Source organism: Alosa alosa, chromosome 4 (assembly GCF_017589495.1).
Source record: "Alosa alosa isolate M-15738 ecotype Scorff River chromosome 4, AALO_Geno_1.1, whole genome shotgun sequence".
Taxonomy (NCBI): Eukaryota; Metazoa; Chordata; class Actinopteri; order Clupeiformes; family Clupeidae; genus Alosa; species Alosa alosa.
In genome coordinates, this window is record NC_063192.1 from 30,092,565 (window position 1) to 30,115,187 (window position 22,623).

The 22,623-nt window shown below is 45.3% G+C and overlaps 1 protein-coding gene across 1 annotated transcript in view; it reads right to left on the reverse strand.

Moving 5' to 3' along the window:
• The window catches only part of LOC125293334 (low-density lipoprotein receptor-related protein 1-like), a 117,912-nt gene that overhangs the window by 88,358 nt on the left and 6,931 nt on the right, over window positions 1-22,623 (reverse strand). Inside the window, 1 exon segment of the mRNA XM_048241203.1 lies at window positions 12,192-12,314. Within this exon segment, the coding sequence (XP_048097160.1) occupies window positions 12,192-12,314 (123 nt within the window).

Sequence of the window (22,623 nt, forward strand, 5' to 3'; positions counted from 1 at the left end):
AATATTGTGTGAGGTAAATGTCAATTTCTCTCTTCCACTTATAACACATTCCATAGGAAAATTATAGTAATACCATCTGTCACAAAAGTTTAGAATTTAAATTCATTTAGAATTAAAGTTTGAAGTTAGCCAAGCCTTATCTCAGCATTAGCTTTTTCGCTAGCATTCCATGTAAACAATGCTCCCAGACTGATTAGGCGACGTGGTCACTCACTACACAATGGGCATTTTACAGGGCCATTTAAGATATCAACAGTAAATATAAACTGGAATATTTCCGTAAGGGCCTTTACATACTGAAAAACGTTGATATCATCATTCATAGGCATGTTAATGGTGAAAATAAGCTATATATTTCAACATACCATATTCACTCCATAGGGTTACACTGTAGAATCATCCGATGTTGGGATGAAACATGGCGCCCATGATTTGAGTTGTCCGAACTCTCTATATATACAGCTCTTGGCCATCCTATCTGGCGTCTTGTGATCTGCGAGCCTGCTGGCTCTTCTTTTTATTAAAATATGAGCACAACAGCTCCAGAGACTTATGTAATTTGGGGAGGGATGGAGTCCTTGGCCAAAATCTATGTAGTCAAGGTGCTTGTGTAAGATGTGTGTGTGTGAATGTGTGTGAGAGAGAGAATATGAGAGAGAGAGAGAGAGAGAGAGAGAGAGAAAAAAAAAAAAATCAAGAATAAGAGGGAGAAAGAGATTGAGTGTTTGAGTTTGTGCACCGTGATGAGGCTTTATGCTCCTGCCCACAGAGAGCTCCAGGCTACTGGCAGGAGGACAAGCAAAGCACAACCTAAACCACGTCTCTTAAAGCACAACAAACCCTGGGCATTCACTGGAGACCAGAGAACATTCTGGAACAGAACAGCTGTAGGAGGGACTTTCTCCAGAGCAAGAGAGCGGAGCACTGCGAGCGGAGAGGAGAGGAGAGGGAGAGGAGAGGAGAGGAGCGCAGGAGAGGAGAGGAGAGGAGAGGAGGAGGAGAGGAGAGGAGAGGAGCGCAGGAAAGGAGAGGAGAGGAGAGGAGGAAAAAGAGGAGAAAGAAGAGGAGAGGAGAGAGGAGAGGAGCGCAGGAGAGGAGAGGAGGAGAGGAGAGGAGGAGAGGAGGAGAAACCGTCAGCCTGTTTGAACAAGCCCAGCAAGTAATGACATGTGTTGTAAACAAACTAAGGCAAGACTGTACAATGGGCCGTAGCCTGCAGATATTGCCTGGGAGGGGGCTTTTTAGTACGTGGTGTGGGTCACAGTGGTAGATCTGAGAGAAGTAAGATGCATGGGAAATGCAGAGAGAGAGAGAGAGAGAGAGAGAGAGAGAGAGAGAGAGAGATGCAGTCAAGAGCTTCTGAACTCAAGCTGAATTGGGGGGGGGGTTGTTGGCGGTAAGTTCACACCCGGCCCACTAACTCAGACAATGAGCTGTTCCTTCCTGAAAGGTCACAGACACCCTCATCCCAGACAACTGGCAGAAGTCTAAAGAGAAGGCGCAAAAAAGAAGGCAGAGTAAGTAGGAGATATAAAGGTGTGTGTGTGTGTGTGTGTGTGTGTGTGTGGTGTGTGTGTGTGTGTGTGTGTGTGTGTGTGTAGGGGGCGGGGGGTAGTGGTTTCTGTACGTGCTGTTCAAGATAATTAAGGAACCCCCTTTTTTACTACAGCTCGGTCATTTTACTGGACACAATATTCCCCCCACTGTAATCACTAGGGACCTCATCCAGCAGCAGCCCCAGCAGCGCACCGTGTTAAACTGAGAAGACAGGATGTGTGTTCAAACAAACAGGATACAAGTGCGCACAGCACACAGCTGCCATAAATCCAGATAACAGCCCCTCAATCCACAGCACGGGGCCTAAGCAGAGCAATCCCTCATTTAGGCAAACATTAAAGGGAATTTGGATTAAGCCCCATTTTTGCCATTTCCAAGCAGCCTGTGTCGCTGCCTGTTAGGCTTATGGTCTCCTTAACATTTTTAAACCATTAGGTTTGACTGAGATAGAAGCACACACACACACACACACACACACACACACACACACACACAGAGAGAGAGTAATACTGCAGGTCTGTAGAACAATGGCAGATTGTCATAAGCATTGTGCAGAATGAAGTAATAAAGTAATAAGTATGTGCATGTGTGAAGAGGGTGCGCTTCCCAGCAGAGCAGAAGAATAGAACATGTCAAATCTACCTGCGCTAACATGGGAGGGACAATTGCGCTATGGTAACAAAGCAGGCCTCACCTACCGATGGCACTAAGTGCTGCGGGTGGAGGTGCTCAATGTCTCCACTGCTGCCAGGCCTACAGTAAGCCTGAGGAGCTCCCTAACAGCCCCAACACCTCCTCACATTCCAGCCCCGCACCTCTGGCCTCAGATAAGACCCAGGCCAGACTGGAGGAGAACAGAACCAATGGCAAACATCCGACTGCAGGTCATAAAGCTTCTTTTATCTCAAGTGCTGAAAGAACTCTCAAATGAGGTTCACACAATTGGAGCTAAATCTTTTTTCTGACTGAGCTGAATGTAATAGATACAACAGATGTCCAAACAAACCAAACTGTTATCAATTGACCACTCTCGTATAAAACAGACAGACTGTTTTCCAAGTTTGGTCCCCAGATTCAGTATTACATTAATTCACATGAACCCACACACTTGACAATTCCAGCGACACAACAGGCTATCCTTTTCATGGTTACGTTTTCTGTAAAATGGCTCTGCAGATCTTTTTCTCCCCCTCACTGCACCCACAGTCATGCTTTTGTGTTTGAGAATGGAGAACTAAGGCAGGAACCTTTACCATATCCCATGGAACAAAGCTATTAATTATCTCCATTCCGAGGAACTATCTACGCTCCTTACACTCAACATGGTACATACCCTTGTACAGAACATGAGCTCCAAGAGTCTACCCGACATAGCTGGGTCCACACAACACAAGTGTGTGTGTGTGTGTGTGTGTGTGTGTGTGTGTGTGTGTGTGTGTGTGTGTGTGTGTTCCCCATTTGCCCTCCAACCACTCTGGTTACATAATGACCTTACATTTTCCATCCCTGTTGAGCTTTTGTGCACTGCATAAAGGCCCGCGTTTATTCCCGCGCGTCAGGGGTCTGTGATCCCCTCTGACTCCCATTGAAACTCCTGTCAGCTCCAATGAACATGTTCCTCGGGGTGACAGGCCGAACCAGTGAGCACCACAGACAGTCCACATCAGCACAACGCATGCACACACACACAAAGTTATATGAGTGGTCTACAGTACATACTTACACCCTGCATTCATTACAAAAAAGCCACCTACATCATCCAGCACCTGTGTACAGAGCAAACTGCCGTAACCCCATTTGAATTATTGGATATGTCCTCTCTGCCTCTATCATGTAGCATCTACATGTTAACCTCAAAGGAAATACTATGGCAAATCATTCGTGGAAAATTAATTCTTTTAGAACTGGCTAAAAAATGCTTTACATAATTTCTGTTTGCTGGACGGTGGCTGGACTGGACTCCCGCTATTAGCTTCAGCTTTACTCTCTGGGGAATCTCCACATCTCCATCTCCATATCTCCAACAACATGTCCACTTTGAATGTAAATTACCATTGTTCTCACTATTAATGGCATTATAATACTAAGCTATCATAACGAGACATCTAAGGTGAGCTATTGCACCATAAAGCATGAGCGCCAGCTCATGCTTTATGCTGAACGAGAACTGAAATTACAGGGGATACGCGAGTCATGGGAAAGAACTGCACACCAAGCAGGACAGCAGGACGTTGCAAAAGTTGGACAAAAGGACCACATTAAAAGCGTCAACCCAGTCAATCTAAAGAGGAACTGGAGACAACCAGTAAGGTGTGTGTGCGTGTGTGTGTGCGTGTGCGTGTGTGTGTGAGATGGATAAGATAGAGAGAGAAAGAGACGGACAGAGAGAGAGATGGTGAGAGACTGGTATTACATGTTGTGAGATGGAGGTGTCTAATGTGCAGGTTCTCACAGGCACATACCTGCAAACTCAGAAGGGCTGAAAAAGGTGACATTTTCTGAAAGGTGACATTCTCCCCCGGAGAAGATTTGAAAAAGATTTTACATTTTAACATGTAAATGAAGGGATATCGGGAATAACCAACATTTCCATTACATGCACATGGGTAGATCTGCAATAATGAATATTGAATATTATCATATCATAGTATAATAAACGTGCAGTAAGCAGAATTTAAATATGGCTGCATTTGACACTTTTACATATTAAAATGACATAGTCCTAACAGTAGGCCTACCAGCTGTTTTGAGTTAAGGCCATGTTTAGCCTAATTGAATAACTTAATGATGGCGAAGATATTTTCAGACCTGCCATCCTTGAAGAAATGTCAGTATTACCTCAAACCAGGGAAAACACATTGCCCACCTCGGCCTTCATGTATGCAGCCAAAAACAGACCAAACAACATAAATGTTGACAATCTGTTTTAAAGCCTAATCCTTATCTCTAAAAATCACTGGTGTTGATAGAAAGGGACTGTGGATATCCATTTTCTGGTCTCTATTCTAGCGTGTCTGGTTTATTAGTACCTCTTTTCAATCCATTATCATTTGGTATTTTTTTGTGAAGAAATACATCTATCCCTCATGTTATGTTGGTGTCTTTCTGCTCCTCTTGTGTCTACTGAGGCTGCAATGATCACATTCCAACTAAAGGGGCGGGTCTCAGCAGTAGGTGCGTAATGTCAGTCTACTCTAGAAGCCTAGGTCTCACTTGTTTGCACGCTAATTATCAAGAATTATGATCTATATGCTACACAGAAAACAAACAAATTAAACACCCATCACTGAGCAAGTCAAAATATTTTGCTAGGTCCACTTTCAGATTTGTTGCAAATAACTACATTTGGTCGTTTTGTTTCGCAAAGCAATTCAAAATGGCCAGCTGCGGGAAAGTGAATTTGCGAGTAAACACTTGTTAACCTCACCTCAGCAAGTCTTTCATTTAACCCACCGAGGGCAAGAGAAAAGTGGCCTAACAATATGTTTTACCTTGAGGTTATAGTCAGAGAGAGTGTAGCATGTGGCAACGTGTTTGTTAGCTAACATTTTCTTTTTTTCCTTGGCCATATCGCTGCTGCAGGCCATAGCAGGCAGGCTATGCGTAACAATCACTTGCCTATCAATCTCGCATGAAATCGACGATAGCCTCACTCCAGACTATAGGAAGTTGACCCCCAAGAAAAAAAAAAAAAATAAAAAAAAAAAAAAAACATATTTTGATTCAAAAACGTCGATTTTCACCGAAAGGTGACTAGTTTGCAGGTATGCAGGCAGGTAGAAGGGGTTCCTTAGCTTTTCTATGACCTTAGCATCAGACATCTCCCCAAGCTCTCCATACACAGCTCAGCGGTCATTTGCCTTCAGAAAATCCCCATGTGTGGCTGTTTTTCATCAGTCAACCCCACAGTCTTCCTATTCATCTTAAAATCTCACTAAGAAATCCTCCCCCATATGACATCGAGGACTCTATAGTCTGTGCAGCCTCTGTGCCTTATCGCAATCATCCAACACACTTGGTTTCTCCTTGAATGTCTCATTTTTTTGCCTTCTCCATCCCTAGCCCTTTCCTCTGGGGTTGGGGGGGTAGAGAGCGAGCGAGCGAGCGAGCGAGAGAGAAAGAAAAAAGAAAGAAAGAAAGAAAGAGAGAGCAAGAGAGAGAGTGAGAGAGTGAGTGAGAAAGAGAGATGCTGAGATTGCCCTGCTGGGTGTTTGTGGTTCAGCCTGTGGTGTGGACGTCTAGCTGAGGGCCAGCAGAAGTGGTGGGCTGTGTGGGGTGGGGATCTGAATCTCCCCCTGAGGCCATGGCTTGGGAATGAAAACACATTACATCTCTCTGCTGTAAGCCCACACAGGCCCCGTGTGAGAGAGTATGGGTGTGTAGTACTGAAGCTTGGTGACTGTCTACTGTAATGTCTCCTTCTCCAGGTCCCTCCTCCACATCATGCTCCATCCCACTCCAAACAGATGCCCAGCAGGCCTTGCCACAACAACAAGAGCTCCATGTTACAAGCTGACATCAAATCAAATCAACTCAACAGCAAATTTTGAGCAAGCTATGAAATTACCTCCATAAAATAAGAACGAGTCAGACTGTTATTTTTCTTCCTTTAAAAGACAAAAATGGACATGACTCATTGTGTGCTCTCAGCGGGCTGGCAAGAGGGCCCCGCTTGTGTGGGCAATTGCAGAAAACAGGTGGTGGGGCCTTATGCGAATGTGTATTAGTGTGTGTGTGTGTGTGTGTGTGTGTGTATGTTGTGTATGTGTATATATATATATATATATATATATATATATATATATATATATATATATATATATACACATATATATATATATACACATGTATATATATATATATATATATATATATATATATATATATATATATATATACATGTGTGTGTGTGTGTGTGTGTGTGTGTGTGTGTGTGTTGGTGTTTGTTGATGTGTAGTGTGTGTACCTATTAGCGCATGTGTGGTCAAGGCAGTCTGCATATGTGCATGGTGGTCACGCAAGTGTGCATGAGTGTTTGTGTGGTCGGCTCGAGGTTAACAAGTGTAAATGCCCCCGGGAGTGACGGACTTGCCCTCTGAGGCTGAATGTGAGTGTTTAACAGGCCATCTGAATTTGAAAGGCACGGCCATTTGCATAAGCAATTCAGATCCAGATTAGACATGGCCCTGGTCCACCCTGGTCCACCCTGGTCCACCCCCCCCCCAGTTCGTCTCCATCCCTCTTGCATGCGCCACAGACGCAGAGAGGAAACTCTGGAGATAAAACCAGGCCTGAGATGCAAAGTTCATTCCTAAATGCAAACGATAGTGAACGCGAGGCCTGGGCCTGTTGGGACACATTTGGCCTTAGAGATTTCGGACGGATAAAAACGAAACCCACACACACACACAGCGCAATAAGGGGCCTGATGAAAGCCAGCTTTTATATCTACACAGACATAAACAACAAATGCAGAAAGATCTTGTGGTTTCACAGGGTGTTCCTAAAGAACCAGGCCGCTAACCTAATCAAAAAGCCATCATTGAACCCAACATAAATGGACCCATCAACACACAAACACAGGTCTCCCTGCCAATGACTGAGAGGCCTGCTCCATTTAATCAAATGACAATCAAAGACATCACCCTTGGGGTTTGGGGGGGGGTATCAGTGTCATGCACAGGCTTATAGGATGCCTGCTGATACTCTGAATTGACATGATTATGTAGCAGGAGGCCCTACCTGGGCAGGATGCCTCTATTATGCTAACAAGGTCAGATAAAGGCCCTAGTGTCCCCTGCCGCATGGTCTACTTCTCCCAGGCCTTGTTATGCTGTTGTGTTCCCGCCATCATGCAGCTCAAGCTCAAAGAGCTTAATTGGTAGAGCCATCCTCAAGAGTTTGGACAACGGCTCTCAGTGGCAACTTAGCATTCGTGGGGTTATCTATCTGCATTTTCATAGGCGGCCTGGACGTCAAGCTCACTTCACTGCTTCAGCACACAGATCTACAGACTGATATGTACACGAATCCCAGACAAGAAGGTATTTGCACACACAGACAGTGAGATGCACACAAACACAAGGGCTTATTAAAATCTTGGGAAGCCCAACCCTCAGGGGACTGGCGCGCGTCTCACTTCCCCCGAGTGCTGTTGGTGTACAGTGAGTGAGACCGACAGAAAACACACATAGAAAATGATGGAGAGATAGACAGACAGAGATTGAGACAGACTTAAGAAAAAAAAAAAAAAAAAACTGGGAAAAGAGTAGCTCTGCGTCTGGCACAAGACCAGGCGTTCCTCTCCTCTTCCTGTTTTGGGCTCAGTCTTCCGGCGGTCTGCTGCTCCTGAGGTGTCCTCGTCTGATACACGGACAGAACTAGAACCGCAGGGAGGCCGAGCTGTGGTCGACTGCTCGCCTATTAGCTGTCCACCCTTATTCCGTCTGTGCTGGTGCCATTTGGACACAAGATTATTGGCTTTTAGGGTGACGTGTTTGACAACAAGGTGGCATGTCAGAATAAACAATCCATGCTTTTGATTGTTTCTCTTTTGCAGTTGTTTGCCAGAGAAATGGCATTAGTCAACAGAATGTGACAAAACACTATTTGACACTTTCAAACTGGGATTCTAGATTTGGTCCCCAGACAAGGGCTGCATCAGAGAGTATGCGAACGATGGCCGCACGTGCAATTAAGAGTGGCTGTTAAGATCCCTTCTCAAGGCTTCCAGCCATGTCTTTATGCTGACAAAGGCAACCCATAAATACAGCTGCACTGACTGAAGCCTTCCAGAATTGTGTCTGGGATGATTTGGCTGGTGTTCATGCACGGATCACAAACATTTCATGATCAAAGCCTTGGCCTCAAATATCAACATCAATCAAAATGCAGATGTCCTGATTTTGAGTTTTTGTTTTTTGGTGACCAGAGAATAAGTGTGCTGATTTCAGATTTGTCGGGCATAACTTCTAGTCAGTTGTCCTTTCTGCCAAATACATTCAAAATATAAAAAAGTAGAAATATGGACACAATTATGGCCCCCAGTACCTAACAAAAGTACAAAAGGCAATAAAACCGGTTTTCCAGATGCCTTAGAGCCTTTTGGAATTGCACATAATAAAGTGCTGTTTCTCAATGCTGGAATTTTATTTGAAGTCGACAAGTGAACATTTAAATAATGCCAGTGTTGGGGTTATGGCTAGAATCAGTGACTGTAATAACTACCTTAGCAAGATCTCAGACATACAACACATGATTTACATCTGTACTACTGTAGTAAAAACTAGACTCGTTGTGAATGATTATTTGAATAAATGAAGAATAATTTCAAGGAGAACTTACATTTGGCCTTCATGGGTCTAGCATAGAAAATGGAAAGCTATGACTGTGGTCTACTACAGCCAGTCAACTAGGCACTCCAGTTACTTAAAGCAGTAAGAGTCATCTGCAAACAAGCATAATTGCAAGGGTGCTTTAACGGGCTGCCATTTTGTATTAAATCATTCCCTTGTTGAAACAATAGTGGAGACAGTTTCTAATACACTTGGCTGTTTAGCCTACTGCCAAGGAAGTTTCAGAAGATGACATCTTTTTTTTTTAGGTTTTGTTTTTGAATGATGTAGATCTGTTTCTCAGTACTGTACTGTGCTTAGATTTTCCTTGGCCCCATAACATTCACTTCAGTTGATGCATTCCATGCTGTCTGCCTTGAATTATCATTACTTCAATGAGACCTCCTGCTTAGATGAGCATTGGCATCGACTTAAGAGGGACAGAAAGAGGTGCAAGACCGAACAAGAGAGCCCTCTGCACGGAAAGCAGCACAAATTGAGCAGCTTCCAGGCATGGTAAAAGGGCAGCCACGTCTCACGCACACACACACACACACACACACACACACACACACACACACACACAGGCCATGCTACGGGCCCCCAGGTGAGCCTATGCGGCTTCACCACCAACCGGCAGCAGCTTATCAGGACAGCTGCATTTACATCTGGGCTGAATGAACTGCTTTACCTCCTGTCTAGATTCCAGTGCAGCTCTCTAGTGTGAAGAAAACAGGACTGATGTGGTCATCGAGAATATGGGGGACGAGAGAGAGAGGGGAGAGGGTTAGAGACAGAGAGAGGCAGAGAGAGAGAGAGACAGAGAGAGAGAGAGAGAGAGAGAGAGAGAGACAGAGACAGAGACAGAGAGAGAGAGAGAGAGAGAGAGAGAGAGAGAGAGACAGAGAGAGAGAGAGAGAGAGACAGAGAGAGAGAGAGAGAGGCAGAGAGAGGCAGAGAGAGAGACAGAGAGAGAGATAAAGGGAGTAGTCACTTCTCTTCCTCCCCCCTTCTCCTCAGTAACCGTGTGCCCTTCTTTTAATGATATATTGACCTACTTAAGGATATAAACAGGCCTCAAGGAAGGCCCATAGAGCAGAGCAGAGCAGAGCAGAGCAGGCCGCCCAGTACAGAGATCGGAGATTGACTGAGCACAGTGTTCTGACATATAGGGGGGGGGGAGAGAGAGAGAGAGAGAGAGAGAGAGAGAGAGAGAGAGAGAGAGAGACAAAAAATATGAAAGAGCACAAAGAAGGGAAAGTGTGTCCGCCCGAAGGATCCTGGCAGAGGCTGGGAACCCAATCTGCTGGTTAGTAATTAACTGGCGCAGTTGAAAACACTAGGCAGTAAAGCAGTAAAAATTGTATACAGTACAAACAAACATGGCAAGTCTGTGGTCTAGAGACAAGTCTAAACTTAACCCTATGGAATGAAGCCGTGGAGCCGGGAAGCTGTGTTTGTGTACAGAACATGCGTGTCTGTGACACGTCGGGGTGTGTCTTTGTGTGTGCTTCAAGTATATAACCAGTTTAAGTATTACTGTCAATGAAAATAGACTGGAATTTCACTTTAGTGTAGGAAGACATTTTTCTGGCTGATGTACAATGAGAGACCTCCAGCAAACCAAAGTGTGAAACAAAAAGTGGAAGTAAAAGAACTAATACAGTTTTGATGTGGCTAAATGATCAAGGGTCATGACCACAACAGGGCGTAGAACTAGTAAAGGTCCAACACCGTATGATCTTAAAAAACAAACAAAAAAAAAATTTTCAGTTACAGATTACACACCCGTATCTCCTCTAAATATGTACTCTACATATCAGGGATGGAATGGGGGCATGGTGGCATCACCACTATGCAGATCATTCCCACGAGGATGACAATTAATCCACACCTACACTACAGTGACCTTTGATGAGCCTTGCATTTGGGCAGCTTAAAATAGGTGATCTTGATCTTGATCTGACATGATCCGTCATAAATTGTGGCTACACAGCCTGTACATTACTTGTAGATTTCACCTTGTGAATACCTTGCTGTCCAACCTGACACAAAACAAAACCCACACGGTATAACAACCAAATGTGGTTTGAAAGTTGTTAAGTTGTACCTTGAGTGTGTGTGACCTCAGAGCTGTGATAATAGCTATATTAGCAGCAAGGCAGCTTATTAAATGCAGTTGAGAGCACAGTAGCCAGAACACCGTAGACGATAGTTAATTGGGTGGATAAACTTTGTGTTATGACTCAGTGTGGGCTTCAGTCAAAATGAAAAGGCACATTGTCTGCTTGGCCAAACTCTATAAGAGGCATGGAAATGATATTAGAGCCTGGCGTATGGTGAGAGGTCGATGGCCACTCAGAAAGAGTCACAGGACGAGAGTTGTGTGATGTTATCTTTCACTACTTGGAGGCAAAGGAAGACTTTTAATTTTGATTATCAAAACACAGCCACCAGGAAGAGAAAGAGAAGGAAAGAGAGAAAGAAAGAGAGAAAGAAAGAAAGACAGAGAGAAAGAGAGAAATAAATGAAAGAAAGAAAGAAAGAAAGAAAGAAAGAAAGAAAGAGAGAAAAAAGGAGAGAGAGAGAGAAAGGGGGACGCTGTGGCTAGCTTTGTTCACTTTCCTTGTGAGTTTGTTTTTTTGTTTACCTTTGCAGGAACAAGGTAACACAAAGGACTTTGTCCTCTGAGACACAAGTGAAACTGGACCGGAAGCCAGCCCAGAGCTGCATCACGTCCGAGCCGAAACGCTGGGGGTCTGAGTGCTTTAAGTAAGAGAAAGCCAGGGGCCAAGCGTCCACTCTCCCTCTTTTCCACTCTCCCTGCGAGAGGCAAAGTGCCTGTGTTTACCCAGGACTGGCCACGGTCTTCAACATTCAATTCCTCTTGCGCAAAGAGAGGTGTTTGGGGGGAGGTGAGCGAACCCAACTGTGCTAAAACATGTAACCCCTTCGCACCCCCAGACCACTTCTAATCCACAGGCATTGTCCTAATGTTTCATGCACAAGCCCATCTGTTAGCACTTAGCTGCTAACATTTACCCAAAAAAAAAAACACTGCCAAAACTGTGGTAGTGTAAGGCTGCTGAGGGGATGGAGGGGTGGGGCGTGGTTGTGTGAAGGAGAGCGTGAGTGAGAGAAAGAATGAGAACAGAGCTGCACATTCTTCCAGATGATTCAACTCCGTTTCCTCCCAGTGGAATTAGAACACAATTTACCGGAACCCGCAGCAAAGTTTAGTGGCTCAATTTAAGGCAGTGGGTACGGGAAGGCTGTTACACAAAACACATAGTTACTCACAGATATCTGGGGCCTCGTCCGAGCCATCTGGGCAGTCCTTCTCCCCGTCACAGCACCAGCCTTTGGAGATGCAGGTCACCTGGTCCTTGCACACAAACTGCTTGGAGCTGCAGGTCTTTGGGGCTGATGCAGAAAAGATCAAGATTAGAAATATTTAATAATGAATGAAGGACATCCCAACCTCAGCATCTTTGGTATTCTAAAAAGTAGCAGCTTACAATAACTATACATGCATCTTCTTCCAGGCCTGGAACATCAGTGTTTCCCATACATTGACTTATTTGTGGCGGCCCACCACAATATCAACATTGACCATCACACAATGATTTTCCAGGTTGTACTAAATTGTGCTTCAATCTGGTTAGCATCATAGCCAAGCTGTGCTAATTTGTTAAAAACTGTTGCATTCAAGTTAATTCTGCAAACCAACCACCACAAATGGAATTCAGTTCTCTGGGAAACACTGAACATAAATATGGTGAATTATGTGGTCAGATGGAAAGAAAGATGGACAGATGATTTTACATTTCACTGATTTCACTCGTGCTTTTAATCAAAGCAACTTGCTGTACAGGTGCACATTCACTTTAGTGTGACTCCTATCTGGGAATCAAAATCCAAAACCTTGAGTGCTGTTGGCATAACGTTCCACTAGTTGGTCTAAGGGGAACAAAGCTTGTCAGTGAGAGGTAATGTTGCAAATGATGTGTTGCAAAACATGATTTGGACTGGAAAGGTTGAGCAAAACTACGGGTCCAGGAAAAGAAGGGGGGAAAAAACTGCCCACTCATATTTCAGTTCAGCCTTCACAGAAACGGACCGAGGGGTAGGGGTAGGATTATGGGTAGGATGCCTACCTATATGGTAAGGTAGTGGGAGGAAGGCCAGTTTCCTAAGACCAAACCATCTCTTTGATACAAAGGCCCCATTTCCACTGGTGTTTATTTGTGTGTGTATATGAGGAAGTACTGTAGATGAATAAGAGTGGGTGTTCTCTCAGACTACACCACACTAGCTCATTTTTGTCCTCTTTCCAGAACTATGTCTTCTTATGTCCAACAGCCAGCTGTCAGCCCCGCCCCTGTCGAATCGTCAAAATCAAACGAGAAATCCAGCATAACTCCATAGGCCTCTGTAATCACAGCCGGGGTATGTGGGTATTTTTGCCCAGTGACGGTCTGCGGAGATCTCCGCGGCTGGCTGTCGGACAGCGCTGGGGCCACGGGTAGTCTTGGCACAGCCTACGACTGCTGACACAGGCTCTGCTCCACCACAGGCTGGGAAACACAGCGACGCCTCTTCCACTACTGCCCTCACCTTAGGCCAGAAGGGTACCGCTGCATAGCACTGCTTCACCAACAAACACTACCAACCACAGGCCGGAGCAGCCCAGACAAGCTGAAAGACTGCCTTACATGCACTCACAAACACATACACCCTTTCTCTCTAGATCTTTGCTTCTCACACACAAACATTCTCATTTTTTGGTCGTCTGTCAAAAGCTCTGCATTGTGTGGGAGTGATCCACTCTCTCTCGGGTTTCGTTAACCACAAAATGCTTTTGGAGCCATTACACAACTGCTATGCATGTATACAGCTTCTTTTTATGAGCAGGCCTTATGGTGCAATTCTTCGACCCTAAAATCAGTCTTCCTATAAAATCTTTTTTTTCCTCAACAGTTTGACCTAAATCAACAATTTCTATGTTTGCTAACTAGGCGAGTTGTTTATCACCTAATTTTAGACAGCGTTTTCATTCTAACTGGTCCAAACAGGGCACACTGTACCCTCCACATTCCTCGGTGCAAGAAGGTTCCAGAAAAGATCAGCACTAAATATCTAATTGTGATTCTCAGCAGGGAGCCGCTGCTCTCCAGCCGTGGGTGACTTACCTCCCAGCACTCTTGGCAGCACGAGAGGTGGGTCCCTTGTGGAAGGGAGAGGGAGACAGAATCGGGGTGGGGTGGGGTGGGTGGGGTGTGGGGGGTGCTGCTCAAGGGGAAGGGAGGATGTGACTGCACTCACAAGAGAGGACTATTATTGCGGTCACGTCCTCGTAAACTCTGCCAGACCTGGGGAAGGCAAGAGATTGGCTCTCAATTGCTTGTCTACTATTCAGCTAAGAGGTTGTGCCTATGTGTGTGCAATGTGCATGCAGCAGTATGTGTGCCTGCAGCAATGTGTGTGTGTGTGTGCGGGTGTGTGTGTGTGTGCACGGGTGTGTATGTGTGTGCGTGAGTATGCGTTTGTGCGCATGTGCATACGAATGTATGACTGTCATGTATGTGAGAGACACAAGCTGAATTCCAATGCAAGATGGCCAGAAAACACTGTTAAATACATGGATGGATGAGCCCATGTTTGTGGTATGCGTGTGCACAAGTGTGCCTTCAGAACAAGAAGGCAAGCTCAACAAAGGCATTATGGGGACCCCGAACCAAACTGAAAAGCCCTCGTTAGACTGCCTTGAATGATGAGACAGTCACTGGTCCTGTAAACAGCCCAGTTAGTGTCTAAGATCTCTCCACAGCCTTATGGAGGAAGGCCAAGGGGGCAAGCCAAGTGGAAAGTGCACATAAAAGTTTACAAGCAAATAATAACAGCACTGGAAGAGAAAGGTAACGGGAAAGAAAGTGTATGTAGAACAAAAAGCCCATAAGACCCTGGCCTGAAGAGCAAACACTGACACTAAAAGACATTTTTCCTTACTGATCAGGACAATGTAATATGCCATGCAGATGCACTTTGAAAGTAACTATTACCTTCCCTAGAAGCCACACTCACAAAAAGGAAACAAGTGGAGAGAATGGGATAATTACACAAATGGGCGTTTGTGATGAGGCATCTGTTCTCAGTAATGGCACTTCTAAAATGTGACCGCCCATAAGAACAGATGAGGACCATGCCAAGCCATGCCAGAGTAAGACCATGGGACGTGATGGAACTCAACAGGCGTATATGTCTCTGCATATCTGGCAGGGGTTGGATAGTCTAGCCCATCACCCCAGCTCCCTACAGCTTCCGCCAGTGGTCAAGTTGTTCTCGATGACTGTGCATAAAAAGCCAAACTGAAAATAAAACATGGCAGCTTCTAAATTTACCAGTGCAAGCACTGCACCACAGCACAGAGTGGCCACAGCATGGAGAAACCTTCGAGGCCTAATTGGAGGCTGTGGCTTTGAGGAGGGAGAGTGAATGACACCGAGTCGGGAGTGGGGGGGGGGGGGGATGTTCAGGAAGGCTGTTTCCCACAGGCAACCCTCCATTTCGGAGTCCAATGACATATTTCTGACAGAGATGAGGATTGTTAATTCATTTTCCCCACAATTTCTCTGTCCCCGACTCTACTTCACCCAGAACAGCACGGCCAAATGACAGCTTTTCTAAAGCTGCAAATCATGGCTGGCTCTCGGTCACTGCAAATGAACAAGGCCATTTTGTGCCTCGGGACAACACCCAATAGTAAAACATCAAAACAATAAACTGGGCCAAGCAGAAACAAGCATGTATAAATACAACAGAACCGATGCATTAAAAAATGTGCTTAAATACAGGGTAAGAAAGTAGAACCTACTGTTCCCAATGAGCTAACTTTTGGTGGAGACTCCTTTGAAGTCTAAGATTAGTGGAGGGAAGTTTGCCAAAAAAAAAATGTATGCCATGGAGAGGTAACCTAAGCCAGCCGACAGAATGAGGGGAAAATCATCTACAAATGAGATTGGGGTTAACCCAAAATGCTGAGGACTTCCCTTCTCCAAAAAATTCCGGTGAAGGTACGCCAGCTTGACATTCCTCCCTAATCCAGTCCTGTTCAACTCACAGGATGTGCAGTCTCTTACTCAAAAGGGAAAAAGCTTCCTCAGTCCTGAAGTGACTTATGCTGATCAGTTTATTGTGGCGTCACGTCATATTCTTATTGTGTCACGTCATATTCTTATTGTTGCGTCACGTCATATTCTTATTGTGTCACGTTATATTCTTATTGTGGTGTCACGTCATATTCTTATTGTGTCACGTCATATTCTTATTGTTGCGTCACGTCATATTCTTATTGTTGCGTCACGTCATTATCTTATTGTGTCACGTTATATTCTTATTGTGGTGTCACGTTATATTCTTATTGTGGTGTCACGTCATATTCTTATTGTGTCACGTCATATTCTTATTGTTGAGTCACGTCATGTTCTTATTGTGGTGTCACGTCATATTCACATGCCTCAGCTCTACCAAGTTCATGAGATAACACTGAAGCGGATAACCTGTGGCGAGATAGCAGCAGGCTGTGGTGGTTTCTTCAATAAACAGCCATATTCTCCCATTTGCGCATAAATCCTTTTTTATGTGCGATTTATTTTGCCGTTGCCCCCAAAGGCTATGCTAGATGTTATTCAGTTGAAAATACATATTCCTGTCTACTCAAAACTCCACTGATTGATGTTGTTTTGGTCCCAAACAAAAATGTACTCGTCATCAATCATCCACAAATAGACTTTAGGTTGTTGCTAGAGCGGAGTTTCCCTTTAAGCCAATGGGAGGATATGGCCCTAAGAGTCTGCTGTGAGATTTTGTAGGGGGGGTCTTAATAAGCTGTGATGCAGGATCTTTTGGAGAAGATCACAGTGCACCCATCACGCTACTGCCACCCACAGCGGTGTCACAGCTCCCACCTTCAGATATCACAGGGGGAAGCCAGGACAAACAGTGCTGTGACACTCAGGTCTGTGAGTGCCCATTCACAGGGGGAAGCCAGGACAAACAGTGCTGTGACACTCAGGTCTGTGAGTGCCCATTCACATCCGCCTGCCGAAAGCAGTTTGTGACGATGTAGGGGTGGCTTCAGAGGAAAAAAAAAATAAATATGATGTGATGTGTAATGATGGATGGAGCCTGAAGAAAAAGGTGTTAAATAAAATATCAATCCGTATCTCTAGGGGATGGAGTGATGACATTTTACAGAAGTTCCCTGCTGTCCTTTTTTCTCTCAGCGCTGGAGACGAGATGCATAGGAGGAGCCATTAAATATGAATGCCACGCTGAATCAGTGCAGACCAGCGCCTGCGCCCAGTCTGGCCCACTTTGAAGAATTTGTCATAATATTTACCAAAGGAATACCTGGAATGCAGGCCAGGCCTCACACATCTGACCGAGAGGGTCGGCGGAGGCTGCCAGAGCGGGCCCGTCACAGGCAGGAGAGGGGAGGCCTACGTGTGCCATGCTTAACTGCTTTCAAGGGAAGTGCCTGGTGCACCAAGCTGAAGCTGCCAGAGCTTTTTAAAACACAGCTCCGGTATGCACCAGTACTGCTGATGTTTTGCCGAAACACAAGTTCTCACATCTTTGTGAGATCCTCTGAGACCACATCTACATTCCTTGGTGAGAAAAAAAAACCCTCTTGGTGTCCCGACGTGCTTTTAACACAAATACCGTTAACGGCTACCACAGAGTCAGCCAGCATGGAGCGTCTCGTTTTCCCATTAAGCTCTTTAACCGCTAGCGCTAACTTCACAAGTTCCAACTGCATGCATGTGAGATACCTTGAGGGCAATCTGCGACTGTTGATAATTCCTGGCACACTGCATATCAGTCACAATTTCAATTATAGTCATTAAGCCATTAAAAGCAATCTTTCATGGCTACTAAAACATTTTAATTATTAGCTGCTGTGTTAATTGACTTTAACGGAGTGATAATGATCCCCTGCTTTGCTCATTTTCATTGTGATGCACTGTAATTGGTCTGACAAACGTGTGGGTGCTGTTGTTTTTAATGGCCTATTCATCTTTAGTTTTAAAGGGGATGGTGATGACATTGAGCAGGACTGTCCGGTAGAGTTTCCTAAAAGCGTGAGGTGAGGGAAAGCAGGAGGGGCGGAAATAGAGGGGAACAGAACTTCTAGGATGTGGTGAGTAGGGTTGGGTATCGCTTTGGTTTTATCCGATACGGTGCTAATCGATACTTTTAAAACAGCGGTGCAAGGTGCAGGGAAGGTGCCTGAACCCGCATTCCCCCTAGCTCCCTCACTCCCATTCCCCTAGCTCCCTCACTCCCATTCCCCCTAGCTCCCTCACTCCCGTTCCCCCTAGCTCCCTCACTCCCATTCCCCCTAGCTCCCTCACTCCCATTCCCCCTAGCTCCCTCACTCCCATTCCCCCTAGCTCCCTCACTCCCATTCCCCCTAGCTCCCTCACTCCCATTCCCCTAGCTCCCTCACTCCCATTCCCCCTAGCTCCCTCACTCCCATTCCCCCTAGCTCCCTCACTCCCATTCCCCCTAGCTCCCTCACTCCCGCTCCCCCTAGCTCCCTCACTCCCGCTCCCCCTAGCTCCCTCACTCCCATTCCCTCACTCCCATTCCCCCTAGCTCCCTCACTCCCGCTCCCCCTAGCTCCCTCACTCCCATTCCCCCTAGCTCCCTCACTCCCATTCCCCTAGCTCCCTCACTCCCATTCCCCTAGCTCCCTCACTCCCATTCCCCTAGCTCCCTCACTCCCACCCCTAGCTCCCTCACTCCCGACTTCCCCAGCTTCCTCACTCCCATTCCCCCCTAGCTCCCTCCTCCCATTTCCCCCCCTAGCTCCCTCTCCCATTCCCCCCTAGCTCCTGCGCTCGTTCCCTCTAGCTCCCTCACTCCCATTTCCCCCTAGCTCCTCCTCCCATTCCCCCTGCTTCCTCCTCCCAGCTCCCTCGCTCCCATTCCCCCTGGCTCCCTCCTCCCCGGTCCCCCTGGCTCCCTGGCTGGTTCCCCTCTAGCTCCCTCCTCCCATTTCCCCTGGCTCCCTCACTCCCATTTCCCCCTGGCTCCCTTTCCCCTTGTCCTCAGCCTTTCCCCTTGTCCCTGCTCCCTGCTCCCAAATCAACTCCAGATCTCAGCAGAACATTCCAGCACCTTTTAATTGATTTCATGTGGAGAAGCCCTTCTCTAGAAGGATGCAGGCCTGCTTTTTTCAACAGAGGAGCTGTGGGATTTAGGGGGAGCCTTTATAAGTGGCTCTGGAATTTAGGAGATGGAGAGAGAGAGAAGAGAGAGGAAAAATAAAAGCTGGACTTCTGTTTTGGAGCTGACATGTATAGCAGCGTCTTAGGCTGAAGTATACAATATACACTATACAGTATGTACTCTGTATATCTCAGTTTCAGGGACTCTACATGAACCTAGATTGTGATTGAGAGTTCAAACGTTTTAAAAGAACTCAAACGTAACAGAAGTTGAGTGACTTCAAAGATGGGCGTGGGACAGTTCTTTAGATTTAATTTACCTTGTGTGCCGTCACTTGCTTCGCAAATGAGCAAATGTTTGAAAAGGGGGAAAAAATTCACACTGAGCATGTTTATGTGTGCCATATTTGTGTTATACGTCCAATGTCACGTAAACTAACTCATTCTTTAATCAAAAGTTTCACTTGGACCACTGCCTGTGTTTTCATTCCATTTGTATGTGTACTATTAAATAATTCCTGTGTTTGGAACAGTGCCAGCATTTGCCTAGAATAGGTTTCGAGATAAGAAAACAAAGCGGCTAATCGCACTTAAACACGCCTTGACTCATTGAAGTCACTAACTGCACTGTGTAACATTGTAGAGGGGGTTAAACGACTGCGCCGTGTGTGGCAGCGGGTCAAAGGTCAAGATGCATCTACCTGACCTACAACTCACTTGAGACTCGGTCTCCGTGCCTCTGCCCTGTTACTTCCTCTAACTGTGTGGCGCAGAACGCTCCGACTGAAACTCCGGGTATGCAATTAGACCCTGGGGCGAGTTTTAAGTAATTTCACCAAATCCCAGTTTAGCTCGATTTCAAAGAGCACAAAAATCGGAACGCTCAGAAAAGCAACAATTAGGACTAAACATGGACTGGAGTGGAGTACTTGTTATTCCTCTTCTGTTTTTGTGGTGCATCAATTATTCAGAGCAATGTCCTTAAACATGAGACAAGACTCGTGTGAACCTAAGAATGCAACAGAAAAAAAAGACACTTACATATGTTAAAGGCAATCTGGGAGGAAACTGACAGTCAACTGCAGGAAATGTTGATAAACAGGCACACTCCCAAAAAAGGGTGTGAAAGAGCAGCTAGGAAAAGCGTTGTGCACCAAAGTATTCTCTCTGCCTCTCTGTCATTCTCATTCCGACTGGTTTACTAAATCAATCACTCAATGGGAGCACTGTGGCATGGCTGTCCAGCAGGACTAGCCTAATCGCTCCGTGTCCAGTATCACCATAAGCCATTTACCGGCTTACTGCGCACACACAATGTCCGCCATACCCCCCTGCCCCAACGCCACATCTCCACTCCAGACCTCCCCACTCCCCCTGTCCCAACGCCATCTCCACTCCAAACCTCCCCACTCCACCTTCATGGCCTAATCCACAGCGGTCGTTTTCTAAGTGGCTGAACAGGCCGACAAATATGGTGGGTGAACTTTAGGAGGCACTTAGCATGGCTAGACTCCTTCCCTTCTTTGTGAGGGTCTCTCTGGTGTCACGACGGAACAAAGGAGCTTGTCATCGAACCAACCCAGGGGGCCACCTGATAAGGTCCTTGTATGTGTGTGTGTGTGTGTGTGTGTGTATATGTGTGTGTGTGTGTGTGTGTGTGTGTGTGTGTTTGTGAGGGGCTTACCGCAGACAAGGCAAGACTTTCATCCATAGAAGACTGAGTGGAAACACTATCAAAGCTAGTTGTTAGCTTTACTATGAAGAGAAATGGAGCAAGGGCGTTTGCTGATGGGCAATGTAACAGTCTGGAGCAATTAGACCAAACAGAAAACTGGTAAGAGCAGAAAAATGGTGGATGACACATTCACAGCTAAAGATGACAGACGGCTTTAGATCATTTACTTCAAGCCATCTGAGGACTGTCAGAGACCAAGACAAATTTGACAAAAGCAACATGAAGGGGAAAAATAAGGGGGGACTACCCTGCAGAATTTGAATGTCTCCCAAAATGTCACAGAATGACTCTTTCTAAACACTAGGTACTTCAAAGGCCTTAATGAGGGGTTGCATCTCTTTCCAAATCCCTGCAATCAGAACCCTCATTAGAGAAAGATCAAAGGATCCAACACTCAGTGTGTGGCACTTTCATAACCTGGAATCAAGAAAAAGTAATAACGATAAATATCATTGCAACTGGCAATGAAGAGGGGGCTGTGGAGGAATCTCTGCCAGGCACCTTACAAGTTATGAACTTGAAGTTCTCATCTGGCTCATTTGTAGGGCTACAGATGTTGAGAGATGAATTTAACAGATTAATGTTTCTATTACTCCTTGCGTCATCAGAATGTCATAAAAGGTGGCGTCTGACAAGGGTAATACCTCATACCTATTCAATGATTGGCTGAAGGATTTATATCAACTGGCTGATAAAGACCATTAAGTTGCTTGGTTTTGTGCTAGGTGTTCTTTAGTCATCTGAAAACTAACTGGGTATTTCTATTTCCTATTACCAAAACTTCAATTGAGATTTACAGCTCATCAACAGAGAGACTGAGGTTGGTTGGTTCATGAAATGCTTCATCATTACTTTCATTTCCCACACCAACTTGGCCCTTGCACAGACCCATAGATCATGGGAAAGAAATGATTTCCAGAAACTACTTTTACTGCTGCAATTATGGTGGCAATAAACCATCTGAAATGCTGATATAGGTTAACAGTATTTATGCATATCACAGATAAGTTGACCCTAAATGCTGAAGGTCACACCTGACAACTGTTCAATTCCACTGATTAAATGAACATAGTATGATAGTAGTAATTTTGAAAATGTCTTATAGCTTGGACAGACACTACACTAATAAAAAATGTCATCATGATCTAACATGCCCTGTACATGAGGTATGCAGAAATGGGAAAAAAATCTTGAATTTAAATCTAGGCTGTGGATTGGTTTACAGTATATTGTGGTAGATAAATCTTACATTTACTCCATCAAAGACCAACCTGCTCCCATTTTCCATATCCTTCTGAATATGAACTGGTGACTAACTGGAACAGCCACTGGTGGAAATGAGAAGTCTGGCTATGTGATGACCTTGCAGCCAAGAGATGCTCTATACTGTGGAGACAAGCTTATATGGCTGCACAAAGTATGAGCTGTATAGAAGCAGACAGTCTCGATGCACACAGTCTACAAGCATGAAATTGGAATGCTCTACGCAGCCCTTCAGTGGAGCCAAACCTTTCCTGGACAGGTGTGTGTGTGTGTGTGTGTATGTGTGTGTGTGTGTGTGTGTGTGTGTGTGTGTGTGTGTGTACAAGAGTAAAAAAAGAGAGAAAGAGAGTGACTAGGAGAAGGGAAATGGAGGAGAGATTGTGAGTTCTGGAGAAGAGAAGTGAGTTAGAGGAGAGTATAAGTATAAGTAAGTATAAGTATAGTAAGTATATATACTCTTTTGATCCCGTGAGGGAAATTTGGTCTCTGCATTTATCCA